Source organism: Neolamprologus brichardi, chromosome 5 (assembly GCF_056152115.1).
Source record: "Neolamprologus brichardi isolate AB-2024 chromosome 5, ASM5615211v1, whole genome shotgun sequence".
Lineage (NCBI taxonomy): Eukaryota > Metazoa > Chordata > Actinopteri > Cichliformes > Cichlidae > Neolamprologus > Neolamprologus brichardi.
The window spans coordinates 3,706,964-3,720,467 of NC_142108.1; the positions used below are offsets into that span (position 1 = coordinate 3,706,964).

General features: G+C 41.0%; 1 protein-coding gene across 2 annotated transcripts; it reads left to right on the forward strand.

The window, feature by feature from the left end:
* The first annotated feature begins 1,162 nt into the window (after positions 1 to 1,162).
* On the forward strand, positions 1,163 to 12,741 carry rpn2 (ribophorin II). Of its 2 annotated transcripts, XM_006800167.3 has the most exons (18): positions 1,163 to 1,232; positions 1,571 to 1,761; positions 1,857 to 1,952; positions 2,057 to 2,232; positions 2,339 to 2,414; positions 2,860 to 2,994; positions 3,081 to 3,257; positions 3,356 to 3,474; positions 3,707 to 3,812; positions 7,336 to 7,427; positions 7,547 to 7,661; positions 7,862 to 8,056; positions 8,136 to 8,222; positions 8,313 to 8,408; positions 8,872 to 8,947; positions 10,934 to 11,063; positions 11,627 to 11,726; positions 12,208 to 12,741. In XM_006800167.3, exons 1-17 carry the CDS (start codon positions 1,220 to 1,222, stop codon positions 11,676 to 11,678), a joined length of 1,932 nt encoding a protein of 643 aa, XP_006800230.1. In that variant the 5' UTR covers positions 1,163 to 1,219; the 3' UTR covers positions 11,679 to 11,726; positions 12,208 to 12,741. The 2 variants fall into 2 exon arrangements, with proteins under 2 accessions (XP_006800230.1, XP_006800231.1); XM_006800168.3 differs by lacking the exon at positions 11,627 to 11,726.
* The last annotated feature ends 763 nt before the right edge of the window (positions 12,742 to 13,504 follow it).

The window sequence follows — 13,504 nt, forward strand, 5'->3', positions numbered from 1 at the left end:
ATTAAGGTGTATAAAGTAGGCTTTGTTTTAGGTGGAATGTGCTGAAAGTGTAGTCTAATAATTGGAGCCTGTTTTAGTTTATGTAACATTTTGTTCAATTATGTTTATATAGCACCAATTCACAACACTTGAATCGGGTCACATTATATTACAAGGCAAAGACCCAACAATCAGGAAACCTCAGCAGGTTAAAGGTTAGAGGTTAAAGTTCTTTACTAGCTTGAGTTGGAGTTGTCCAGGTAACTTAAGATATTTTTGTTTGCTGGGATTCTTGGTGTGTCCGTTGAGATCTTAACTTTCAGAATTTTCCACTCACATTTTGTTACATCTTTAATCCATTTTCTTAATGCAAGATCTAAATTTCTGAGTACACAGGAATGTGAAAAAGAACAATTTCCTAAGGCTCTATGTAATCCTGTGAAAAATTCAAAAACAAACTGTTTCCATTGAAAGTATCAGTGTAAGTGGAGTACACTTAATGTACTCACCATAAGCACAAAAAAACACCTCGATAAAAACAGGTTTTGGCAGTTGACTCACGTGGTGTACTTTAGGGTGATCATATTTTGATTTCCACATAAGAGGACACTAGGCCGCTCATGAAGAACTTTAATAATACCGTTTGCTTCAAGAAAACTTTAACATTATTAAATGACGAAAACTTCTCTATGCGGTTAATGAATGCCATTCATTAAATGGTGAAATAAAAAAAATGTCATATAGGCCTTTACAAGTAAAGTGCAAAAAAAGAGCACAGTTGGTCACATTAGTGTACTTTTAAAATTTGTTGTAAAATGCTTACAATTTAAATGCGGTTTTTTATAAATGAAAAAAAAAAAACCCCGAAAAAACTAAACACGTCCGATTTGCAAATACTACTTTACAGTGATATAGGTACAAAAATCTAGAAATTTCCTGAAAGCATCCAGAATCCCGTTGCACTACGGCGACGGCACAGCTGACATTTGCGAACATGATCTACAGTTTGCATTCGATGTCATAGAATGTAAATATAGAGCATTATTTTATTTACAGTGCGTCTTACATGTATACAAAGTATTTATATATTAAAATAATAATAAAAAAATTATTATTATTTTAGTGGGCATTTATTTTTAAATGCAACGTGTACAGCCGGATATCCCCCTACTGACAGGTCGCGCTCTGAGACACCGGAAGTAATCGTCGCTTTTGGTGACGCTGCATTAGACCTCAAGACATGGACCGGTCTAGTGAGTAGATTCCTTTACAAAACGCCGAATTTAATGTCATTTCTGTGCATCTTTGGTTTTATTCATGTCGTGTAAGCTATTGTTGAAATGCAGGTTTTAGCGTTGGTGGAAAAATGCCGCTCTGTGCTCGCAGTGTGCCGTTTCCTACTGACGTTAGCTAGCTGGCTCGTAGCTAGACCTGCACGAGCGAGCGTTACATGAATGAATGAATTGTCTGTTGAGAAGCTATTATAAAAATGTATTATTCTGTTTATTATATATTTAATTTTGTGTTTATGAATTCACCTTTCGAGCAGCAGCCGGCGTCAGATTACTTAGTCCATGCTGTGTGTCCGCAGGGCTGTTCGGGTTGTTCCTTCTCAGCCTGGCTCTTTCCGGAGCTCAGGCGCTCACACCGTCACATTACCTCTCCCTGTCTGATGTGGCCCGACTGCAGAACCTCCTGAGCCAGCAGTTCACTGACCTGGAGTCCGCATACTACTCAGTTGTGGGTCTGACCAAGCTGGGAGCGACAGTTCCCGATCACGAAGTGAGAAAAACATCATTATTTGCATATGTAATATATGGAATCTAGACTCCCATCGGTCTTCACTATGTGGCTGTTTTGCGTTTGTTTGTTTTTAGGATGTGTGCCAGTTTGTGAAATCTCAGCTTGATTCCACTAGTGTTGATTCACTCTTCTTTGCTGCTGAGATCAGTCGTGCCATTTCAGGATGTGAGGTATAAAAATATTTGTCTGTTATCTCTTCTTTCTGTTAGAGCTAAGTGTAACAGATATGCATGAATTACATTTGTGTGCATTGTTTTTGTTTTTAACTCTTTAGATCCCTGTATCCAACGAAACCCGCGACCTCCTCCTGGCTGCAGTCAGTGAAGATTCGACCATGACTCAGATTCATCGGGCTGTGAGTGCTCTCAGCTCTCTTGGGCTTCCTCTTGCTTCCCAGGAAGTTGTAGGTTCCCTGACAGCCCGGATCAACAAAGAGGATAATGTTATGGCGTAAGTGTTAGATGCTTTTCAGTTGTCATAACCCAAAAAAATACAATAAAAATAAAGACAGTCTATGCATCTTATTTTACAATAAATGGGTGTTCTCTTTGGACAGCATCACCATGGCTCTGCAAACAGCATCCCAGCTTTCCCAGCAGGCAGAGCTCGGAGGAATACTGGAAGAAATTGAGGTGAACTTTAAAACTACCACCAGATGGTGCTGTCTCACTACTTTTTGATTTATAGCAAGAAATCCTATATCTTCAAAAGGGGCCCTATTGTATTTACTTATGGTTTTATATTTTTATTCTTTGACCCTAGAAGGACTGCTTTGCATGATGCAAAGCTGCAAATGATCCACATTTGTGTTGCACTAGGCCTTGGGACAGCCTCTGTTCAAATGAAGCATTTTAGCTTCCTTCTGATTGGCTTCTTTTTACAATCACAAGGTGTGAACAACAGATGAGCTGAGCAAGTCAGTGATATCCTCTCTGTGACAGTAAGGAGTCAGGAGTAAAAAAAACCTCTGAAGTCTGAACTTTTGACTTCGGGTTCGAGTATCTATCACTGCAACAATATACACGACAGAAATTAAGGTAAATTCTAACCCCCCTTCTGATGGCTTTTCCCTTCCAGGATCTGACAGCTCGCTTGGATGACCTCGGTGGCCTCTACCTCCAGTTTGAAGAGGGACTCGAAGCAACTGCCATGTTCGTGACCGCTGCTTATTCCCTGTCAGATCACATGGACATGGAGCCTCCTATCAAAGAGGTCTGATATCTGTTTGTGAGGTGCTGTACCAGCTGAATTTATATCGATTTGGCTTAGTATTGATGGCAAATGTTCTCTTCACACAGGATCAGGTCATCCAGCTGGTGAATTCTATCTTCAGCAAGAAATCCTGGGACTCTCTGGCTGAGGCTTTCAGCGTGGCAAGCGCCGCCGCTGCTCTGTCCGGCAACCGCTTCCACGTACCGGTAGTCGTCACTGCCCAGGGCCCAGCTACTGTTTCCCACAGCCAGCCAACCCTGCAGGTACACATGATGGATCGTGTTCTATCTACAGCCCTCAGTGTGGTTTTTAATCACCTCACAGTCACATCACCCTGTCTCTCTCTCTTTCTGATTCACAGCTCCTTGTCACTGACGTCATGTCTCAACCACTAGACTCAGCCAACGTGGTGGTGGAATCTGCATACGCTGTGGCCTCGAAGACTGCCATTCTCAACCAAGCACCATTCACAATTAATGAGTACGTATAAGAATCCAGATGTATGTTAGCTGTACAGTCGTCTCTCAGGTTCCCCAGAAGTTGAGATTTATCCCCAACGACAGGGTAAACTCCAGTATTAAAGCAGACAGTTGTCATTGGCTGTAGATTGTGTTTCTAATCCTCTTTACACAATATCCCAACGTACTTTCATTTTACAGTAAATTGTGACTGCAGCTGTTATACTGAGTTCTTCTTATTTTCTCCTTTTCAGCGGCGTCTTTGAACTGAACTTCATGTCCAGCCAGCCAGCCAGCGGATATTACCAGTTCACCATTGCAGTGACCGGGGACAGCCGGCTGGTTGCCAATCATGTTGAGGTAAGTTTTTTCTTGCTACATTTAGCTGGAATTGGCATGCATAATAATAGTCATTGTTATTTTTCCAATCAGTGGTTCTTTATTTAGGTTTACAGTGACCCCTTTTCCCTTTTGTCAGAGGTATATGTAAAATAAATCATTGTAATGACACACGATCAGAACAATAAGAAAAGTAGTCTTAGTCCCCCCTTAACTAATATGAAATATTTGCCTGAGGCCTGTAGTGTGCACCTAAGGTCACTTTTAATTGCTGCTGTTTTGAAGCAAATATGTGTCTTGTTAGTGTTTGCAGAGCAAAGCAACAAGCAAATATGAAAAAGTAAAAGAAAAAGTGAAATATGTTGGTCACATGTTAGGGCAGTGGTTCCCAAAATTGTTTTTGCTGGGCCCCCCTTTGTTTTACAAGAACAATGTTCACACACGCGCGCGCACAAATACATCCTCCAACCACACACACCTATATTTTGCTCCATTGCGGTTTATTTCACACCTCAAACATTTAGTAAACAATTAAGCAAATACAAGTAATCTGCAATAAATTACAGGTAATAATAAAATAAACTACTAACTCTTGTACGCTGCGTCCACACCTACACGGGTGTTTTTGAAAACGCAGCTGTTTCTATGTGCTTGGGCCTTTCGTCCACACGTAAACGGCGTTTCGAATCACCGAAAACTGAAATTTTTTTAAAAACTCCTTTTTTGTGTTTACCTGTGGACGAGGAATACAGAGTTCGTCATGCAATGTCAAAGGTATGTGCCTTATTTCACGTCACGCTGTGCGCCACGTTATTGTTTACATGAGATGAATTGCAGAATGGCAGATAGAGACAAAATACTGTTAATCTGACTATCTGCAGGTTTTACACGCTTACATACACACACAGTTACTGTCCCTCCATTTAGAAAGGCAGAGGCGTCACGGTGTGATTATTTTACGTGTAGTTTTTTTTTCCTGTGTAATAATATTCAACATTACTATCAATACATTTTTCAAAAAATGCCTCTCTGTGCAAAATGGGTTTAAAAACATAAACAACTGTTGGATGCTGTTTGTCTGTGATTTGAACTGAGGGAACAAATCGTGGCAGCCTGATATTATTTGTATCCCGCGGTAACTTTACTGTATAAAGAGCTAACATCTCCAAAATGTCAGGAGTAGTTAGTCATTACAACAAGTGTTTGTGAACTAAAAATCAAGAATGTGGGATACTGTTTGTCCGTGATTTGAACAGCCCAGCACTGCTCCTGACGCAGGGAAAAGCAATTCTGCAGGGAGACCTACCTCAGCACTTGTGCAGGTGAAGCCAAAGGGAAGATTTGCTTCACCATATTTTCTAGTCTTTGGCTTAGAATGAAGTTGTTTTGGAAACATATTCAGCGATGCTTCATCTCCTGCTTTGCGTTTGTGTGGGCGCCCCGTGCTAGCAGTGTCCAAGCCTCCCCCCCCTGCAATGGCTCTGCACCCCCCACTTTGGGAAGGTCTGTGTTAGGTCATGTCGCGTCTCTTTCTTCATCATCCTCGTCTTTATATGTAGCCACAAACGTCCTCCCAGCTGTTATACTGTTATTCTACCTTGAAAGATGACATTACCCAGAATACCATTCTGTAAATATGAAAGAGTTGGAAAGTGTTCATATTTCAAACACTGTTATGTGCTTTGATTTCAGGAAGCTGTTGATTATTAAAGCAAAACTTATGTGAATAGGTGGAGATGTTTGGCCATAATGTACATCTACCATGTTTGGGAAAAACCAAACACGGCACATCAGCACAAACTCTTCATAGCAGCATTGCTGCCACAGAACTTGAACAGTTTACAGTATTTCACAGTCGAATGTGAGGCCGTCTTTCTGGCTGAAAGAGAAAAGAATCAACATGTTTAAAGGTCCAGTCAAAGCCTAGAACTCAACCTGATCAATATGCTGTTGATCTTAAGAGAGCTGTGCTTAAATGAATGCCTTAATCAAATATAGTCAAACCTCAATGAGCTGAAGCAGTTTTGTAAAGAAGGGTGGGGTCAAAATTCCTCTACAACGATGTAAAATCCTGTAAAATCCGCAATAGGCAGTTTGGTTTATTGAGTGCTATTTGACTTATTATTGACTTAATATTCATATAATTAAAGAAATTACTGCATGTATGCTGATACATCTGGTGTACTGCCCATCCTACTAACCAGCAGGCTGTTTGTATTAATGACAAAGTGCCTGCTGTTGGGCTTGTGGAAACGATGGTCCTCTACAGCTTCAGGAGCTTTCTTTCCCTGCTGATGTTCAGTTATGGCAGAAATCAGAATAGTTTTGGTCAGTAATGAGTTTGCAATTATTAACAAGAGTGCTCTACAATCTTTATGTATTTCCTAACTTAAAAACATGTTTGTTTGTTTTTTCATCAGATTGAACTTTAGCTACAATCTAACTGAAAACCAAATAAATGAAACTCGATCAGGGAGATGTGGTTATATAGATGATCTTGTTTTCTACATAGTTAAAAACAAAAATTAGAAGAACATATTTGTGCAGCTCTTGTTCATTCATATTGAGACATGACAAAGCTGGAGGGTGGGGTATAACAGGATACTGCGCAGTATGTGGGAACAATGGTGCACGTCATCAGACAGTCTCTCCATGGAGACTGTCAGGATATTTCACCTGGTTGTTCACAGGAGAAGTGCCGTAAAATGCTCTGTGTCCAATGGAAAAGGGAACACGAGAGAGAGCGAAGTACGACATGAAGTGGATGTGAACCCAGTTACAGAAATCGTTGGACAGACCACTCTAACGTGGTGCTGGTGTGTGTGTGTGAAGTATCTGCTGCACCAGTGTTTAAAATTTGTGTTCATTCAAGTCCAGCAGCTTAGAGAAGGAAAGCAGAAGAAAGGAAAACAGGGATCCATCATTTCTTAAATGAATAAATAAATAATTATGTTTATAAGGTTCTCATCAGCAAATATTTTATTTGCCATGTACTTTGTGAAAAAAAAAAAAAAGTAAAATCATATGTCAGTCCAGCAAACCTCTGATCCAAGGGATGATGGCACCGTCTTGAAGTTGGCACTTGTAGTTCTCATTTTGCTCTTTTGCAGTCTCGGTGTAGTCACGTATGGACCAGCTCTCCATCTGCTACACATTTTGGTTGGAGTGGCCCTCCAGGGCTGCTGATGCAAGCTTTGGTCCAGCTACTGTGGAGTTGGATTCTGCGATCCTCTCTGGGGAAGCAGCTGAATGCTGTTGAGTTTTTCCACAGTAGCATATTAAACCATATTAAGGAGATATTTGAGCAGTGATTAAACATTCAAAACAAGAGTAAAGGGATTGTCCACTCCGTTTAGATCAATCACAGATGTATAGGATGTGATTTGCATCCACCCAGGATAATCTGTTCAGGCTTTAATATACCCAGGCTGCCTGCCCGTGTGCAGGCTGTGTGGGGAACCACTGAAGTCTCATTGCATTGTTTGTGCACACACTCTGACTATTGTAGTCATGACTCTACTTTGTACTCTGTCTCCACCTGTAGCTTAAAGTGAAGGTGTCCACAGAGGTGGCTGTGACCAACATGGACCTCTCTGTGGTGGATAAGGACCAGAGCATCGGCACAAAGACCACCAGGTTGGAAATCAAATTTAAAAAGTGGTGCCAGCTTTTGTTGATCCACCGTAAGAGGAAAGTAAAATACTAAATGATTTTCATCTGTTTTTGTCTTTTCTTTTTTGTAAATACACATGCAGGGTGGACTATCCTTCCAAAGCTAAGAGCTCCTTCACAGCAGACAGCCACCAGAACTTTGCCATGTCCTTCCAGCTGGTTGACGTTAACACTGGAGTGGAGCTCACGCCTCACCAGGTGTGTAATCAGAGTGTGACAGGAACACATGTCTACAGCAAACTGCTGACAGAACACTTGTTTCTGACTTCGTCTGCTTTTATAGTCTCGTTTGTGACCACACGGCCTAGTCAAACGCAAGAAGACACACTGGTTATGGCAGGAGGGTGAGCTCAAACCCTCACTTGATGTCAAAAACCTGTTTCTTGTCCATGTTGCAGACCTTTGTGCGGCTGCACAATCAGAAAACTGGCCAGGAGGTCGTGTTTGTGGCCGAACCCGACAGCAAGAACCTGTACAAGTTTGAGTTGGACACAGCCGAGCGGAAATCGGAATTCGACTCCATCTCCGGCACCTATTCTCTCTACCTCATCGTTGGAGACGCCACTTTAGAGAATCCCATCCTGTGGAACGTGGTGAGTGTCTGAGGCCTGTTGGCGATAGCGAGTCCTCGCTGACGTAAACACTGCTCACCCACTTTTAATCTTTTGAAAGGCCGACGTCATTCTGAAGTTCGTGGATGAGGAGGCGCCGGCAACAATTCAACCTAAGACTCTTTATGTACCCAAACCAGAGATTCAGGTACTAGTTATGCTCTCTTAACATCACATTTACTGGCTGATGATGGAATGAAACCAGCTTGATTTTAACAATCTCCTCATGTTTGTGCAGCATCTGTTCAGGGAACCTGAGAAGAAGCCCTCCACAGTGGTTTCCAACACCTTCACTGCACTCATCCTGTCTCCCTTCCTGCTGCTGCTCATTCTGGTAATAATAATAATATGTTTGTACAAAATGTTTCCCTTTTTTTTCACTCTCCATCTAACTGTGGTTTCGTATACGTATGGGAGTAATTTGCTATTTAAAGAAACACACCTACAAACAAACCTATTTCATTATCAGTCCAAGCTTTCCCTGATAGCGCGTCTGCTGTGCTATTGCTCTGTGCAGTGATCTTTTTTTCCCCTCTTGAAAAGCTCTTCAGTACGAAGCCTTCACAGACAGTGAATGAGACTCTACTCCACTATGACTATAATACTTGTTTTAATTTGAAATCACAAAAGCTATAGTGTATTTTTTCCCCCTGGCATTTTCAGTGATGAATAATAGTCATTGTTGCCGTGGATCAGTTCATTGTGCGTTAGGTGGTAAACAATTTTTTTTGGCTCTTTTGTCCTTTTGCAGAGGACGAAAAATCACATTGTGTTTTATTCCCCTCTCTCCTCTGTAGTGGGTCAAGCTCGGCGCCAACATCTCCAGCTTCAGCTTCTCTCCGAGCACCATCCTGTTCCATCTGGGACACGCAGGTTAGTCCCCGTGTTTGAAATGAAATCTTTTACTCTTTTTTTCCAGCTTCTCTGTCTGCTGTTTGCCCGCTGTTGTTCTACATGATGAGCGAATTGCTGCAAGAACAGCGCTGACATTATGCAGAATGATTATTCTAAGTATGCATTATTCATGAAATTCCCCAAACACCTCTGTGACATTAAGTCAGCTTTCCATGTGCAGAATTTAGCAGCCAAAAGAAGCAAAAATTTAAACCCAGAAAAGCACGACAACAGGAAATGCAAATCTCTGCTCATTTCCATCATCACTATTGTTATGCAAATTGCTCTCCAAAGTAAACATCTGGTGGGGCTACATCTCCCATGAAGTGTCAAAACCACTGAAATCGAGGGCACTTCATGATGACACAAAAGTGCGACAGGCAATTGTGACAGGAAAACAATGCAGAATTCCAGCGGACTTAGCTTTGTGCGTTTTTATCACCACAGAGTTCAGTGTTCTCGTCACGCCACACAGACCTGACGCTTCACCTGCCACAGTGCTCTCTTTAAAGGGAGGTTTGTGTTTTAGGCATAAAACATTTCCTTCGAACTGCTGTGTCTCCCAATGTCTCTGCGCACACGCGGCAAAACTTTCACGGCTCTTTAACAGTTTAATGTTAATGTAATTTTTAACGCAACTTAAAACATTTTCATGGAACATTTGTGCTTTCTTAGCGGCCTCTTCCCGCTTCCCTTCCGCTTTCCAGAATATAAAGGGAAAAATGTGTGTTCCCCAAACAGTTAGCAAATGTTGGCTGGTTACTGCTGGGTGAAACCAGTTGCAGAGGGTAGTGCTTTTAGAACCAGAATGTGATAGGAAACCTATCTCATATTAGTGTCTAGCAGCAACCTGCCACAACTACTTGCTAACTGGGTCGGGTTCAGTTTTTCTTAGACCAGCGGCTCCCTGGGGATCACTAAACAGTCTCTAGGCTGAGGGACTCTTAGAAGTTTAAATATTTAAATATTGGACTCATTTAGTGTGAGCCCATAAACTCATCAGCAACGTGTTTGCAGATGTCAGGACAGAGCGTGGTTTCTGTAAGCTGAGTAGGATGAGAGATTAGGAAGAAGGCACTTGTTAAATGCTCGTTGAGTTGGCATATTAATTAAGGCAAGGCAAGTTTATTTGTATAGCACAATTCAACAACAAGGTGATTCAAAGTGCTTTACAGAGACATTAGAAACAAAAACAATTAAAAAGCATGATTTAAAATTGATTAAAACAAGCAAACAAACAAACAAACTAATTAACAAACAAACAAACAAACAAACAAAACAGTATATAAAATCAAAACAGATAAAATCAGTAGTTAAAATGGTTTGTTTGGTTGCAACGATGGGCGTAGCTGTGGGAAGCTTATTGTTTTTTGTTGATTAGTGAGTATAGGGGTGGGATTTAATAAGTTTTCTTCGTCCCACTCCTTTTCAGGTAATTTTTTGTTTTTTGTTTTTGTGCACTTTATATTTAATATATGTATTTTTGTTGTGCCTGAAATGAACAAATAAATGAAATGAAATGAAATGATGAAAATGTAAGTTTTGAAATTTAAGCTTAAGCTTAATTAACCAGCTAATGTGATCCATGATACTAACACATGTAGGCTATAGTGTAAGTTTTAGAGTGAATGATGTGACAGCACAATGGCTACTACAGAGCAACAGGATGGTGGCTGCAGTTCTGTTAATGGCTGTGGCTGGCTGTCCAAACCACAGGAATATTTTTTCAGACAATGTTAAACATTCACATGTTTGTACTCAACTGTAATACTTCCAGTAAAACTATTAAAGGTTTTATTCTATAATTATTTCCTTTTGTTACCATGAAGATATATGTCAAATTCAAAGGACTATGGCTCAGTATATCATAGCATTGGAGCATTCTATATGGTGTGAAGGAGTGGAGATGGGGAACTTGGCTGGGTGGTCATTAATGTTCAAATCTATTTGGTTGTTTCATTTCAGCCATGCTGGGCCTGATGTACGTCTACTGGACCCACCTGAACATGTTCCAGACTCTGAAGTACCTGGCAATCATCGGCGGTGTAACTTTCCTCGCCGGAAACCGCATGCTGGCCCAGAAAGCAGTGAAGAGGTACGCCTGCCAAATGCGACTGGCACAAATGGCTCCTAGAGAGTCCTTAATGGTAGAGAGAAAGCCTAGCCCTTTTCCAGATAACAAGGACTTCAGTGCTGTGAGGCCTCTAGGTAGTTCTTATCTCCAAACTTGAGGGAAAGTGCCTATTCTATATTCGTAGCTGTTCAGTGGGCCTGCAGAGGCTAATTTCGATATCAGGCTCTCTGTCAGTAGAAGAGCTTGTGCATACTTGGACAAGGAGAGAAGAACAGCAGCACGATCTAAAGGAGTGAAAGCAGTGACGATATCAGGGGGCAATTTCTTCACCGTGATTATGTAGAGCTCTTTGAGGGCCAGAGTGAGCAATTTGTCTCTGACTCGAGAGCTCGCTTTGTAATTGTCCGCCTTTACCTCTTGATCTCACAACAGCCCATTTAACAACGTAGAAGATTTCAATTAACGATTTCACCAATGTCATTCTCCAACTGAGGACTTTTTTCCTTCTTCCAGGCTAGTTTTTGTGTCGTGAAGCTCTCTTTTCTTTTCTTTAACCCTTCTATCCACACCTCGCTGTCTTACAGGATTGCTGCAGAGCAAAGTAGTAGATTGGCAAAGTATAGAAGCCTTCGATAAAGCCTCCCCCATTTGTAACAAATGAGTCGGTTCTGCTTCCAGGCTGAAGTAAGGGCATCCTCACAGACTGCATCCACTGCGCATTTCCATAATGTCTCGCAGCGTGCATGGCTGTGTGGTGCTCATTCTAACTCCGAGTGTTCACATGTACTTGCTGCCATCCCCCCTCATCCCCCTCTGGTTTGCCTCTTCACTCATCCCACCACGATCCCTACAACCATAGCCATGCAGCCACTTGGACAGTCCCTCCATTGTGTTGTCTAACACTCGTGGTTCTGGTTGTACCATTACATTTGAGAGATGTGTTTTGTGTCCATGTCCGTGCATCGTCCACGACTTGAGAGATTTTGGTTGCTCTGTGTTTTTGCCTACTTACACTGTGTTTTGTGGTAGGGTGCACATCAGAATGCATGATCCATGATTTGTCAGTGATCAGGTGCTCAGTGAGAACCCAGAGAGGTTCTCATTCATTCATTCATTCATTGTCATGTCTGTAATAACTAATGCTTGTTTTTGTTTCTCTCCACAGAAATCAGAAAAAATAGGGGCAAGAAAAAAAGAAGATGAGGATTGTTTTGTTGTTTCCATCAAAACCTTGTTTTGTTTTTTGTTTGTTTTTGATGTTTTTTTTAAGAGAAAATGGGACGAAAAGAGCATGCAGTTTGTCTGTGTTGCCAAATGGAAGAAATTGAAATATCACCACGTCTCTGGGAGTCTGGAATAACACTCAGTGCAGAGGACTGTGGAGCTACTGATCATTGCACTTCATCTTCCTGTGAGATTTGTTTTCTTATTGCGAGCTGTTTTTGTTGCCCCCCTCATTTTTTTTTTTTGTTGGTACATTCCTCTTTTTTGTCCCTCAGCTCACCTCGTAACATTTTTCAACTGTTAATGAACCATATTGGCAGTAATACTGACACGTGGAACATTTCTGTGGCTGTTTCCTATTTGATACAGAGTCGATGTCTCTGAGAAAGTCTGTTAATAAGTAAAAAAAAAAAGAGGGCAATTTGAGGATGTTTTTGTAAAGAAGAACAGGAAATAAAGGTGCTGGGGAGGTCAAGTCTCACGTGTTTCTTTCTTTTTCTTATTATAGAGAAGAATATGAGCTCAGTGGGTTTTTTGTGTATGTCAAATTGATTATATATTTATCTCTTATATATTTTATTTTTTGCCATCACAGGGGAGAAAGAAATGATATTTGCTTGGGTAAAAACATTCTTCTTTTTCCAGCTGCAATCTAAAGGTGTCTCCTAAACACATTAGATAAATGATAAATGTACCTGCCATAGTACTTTCTTAATCAAAGTCACACTGCTGCTTTTAAAAGCTACACCTTTAGTGATCCCACACACTCCACTGAATGCGTCAGAGGCCATTCAGGGTTCAGTATCTCACCTAAGGACTCTAAGGTGCTTGAACTGGAATAGCCAGAGATTGAACTACTAACCCTCTGATTGGTAGATGACCTGCTCTCTCGTGAGCCACAGCAGCCTTGAATTTATTGCAGGTCTGAGTGGAGGGCAGCTACATGTACTGAATGCAAATGAGCAGATTGTGGGAATAAAAATAAAAACAAAGCCCCCAAAAATTCAGAGAAAAAGTGGAGAGTTTGCTATTTTGTAGTGCAGTCAGAATATAACATATTACTATAGCTTATATAAGATAAAAGATGAATACTTTTATCTCAGAAAGTTAGGAATTTATTGTGAAAAATGCTTCGTCTGATAAAAATATATCACAGAATAAAATTATTAGTATTTCAAAAAATTCTCTAAGCAAGGAGCTGAAAGAAAATGAAACCAGCAGTGTGGCACTAAAAGTAT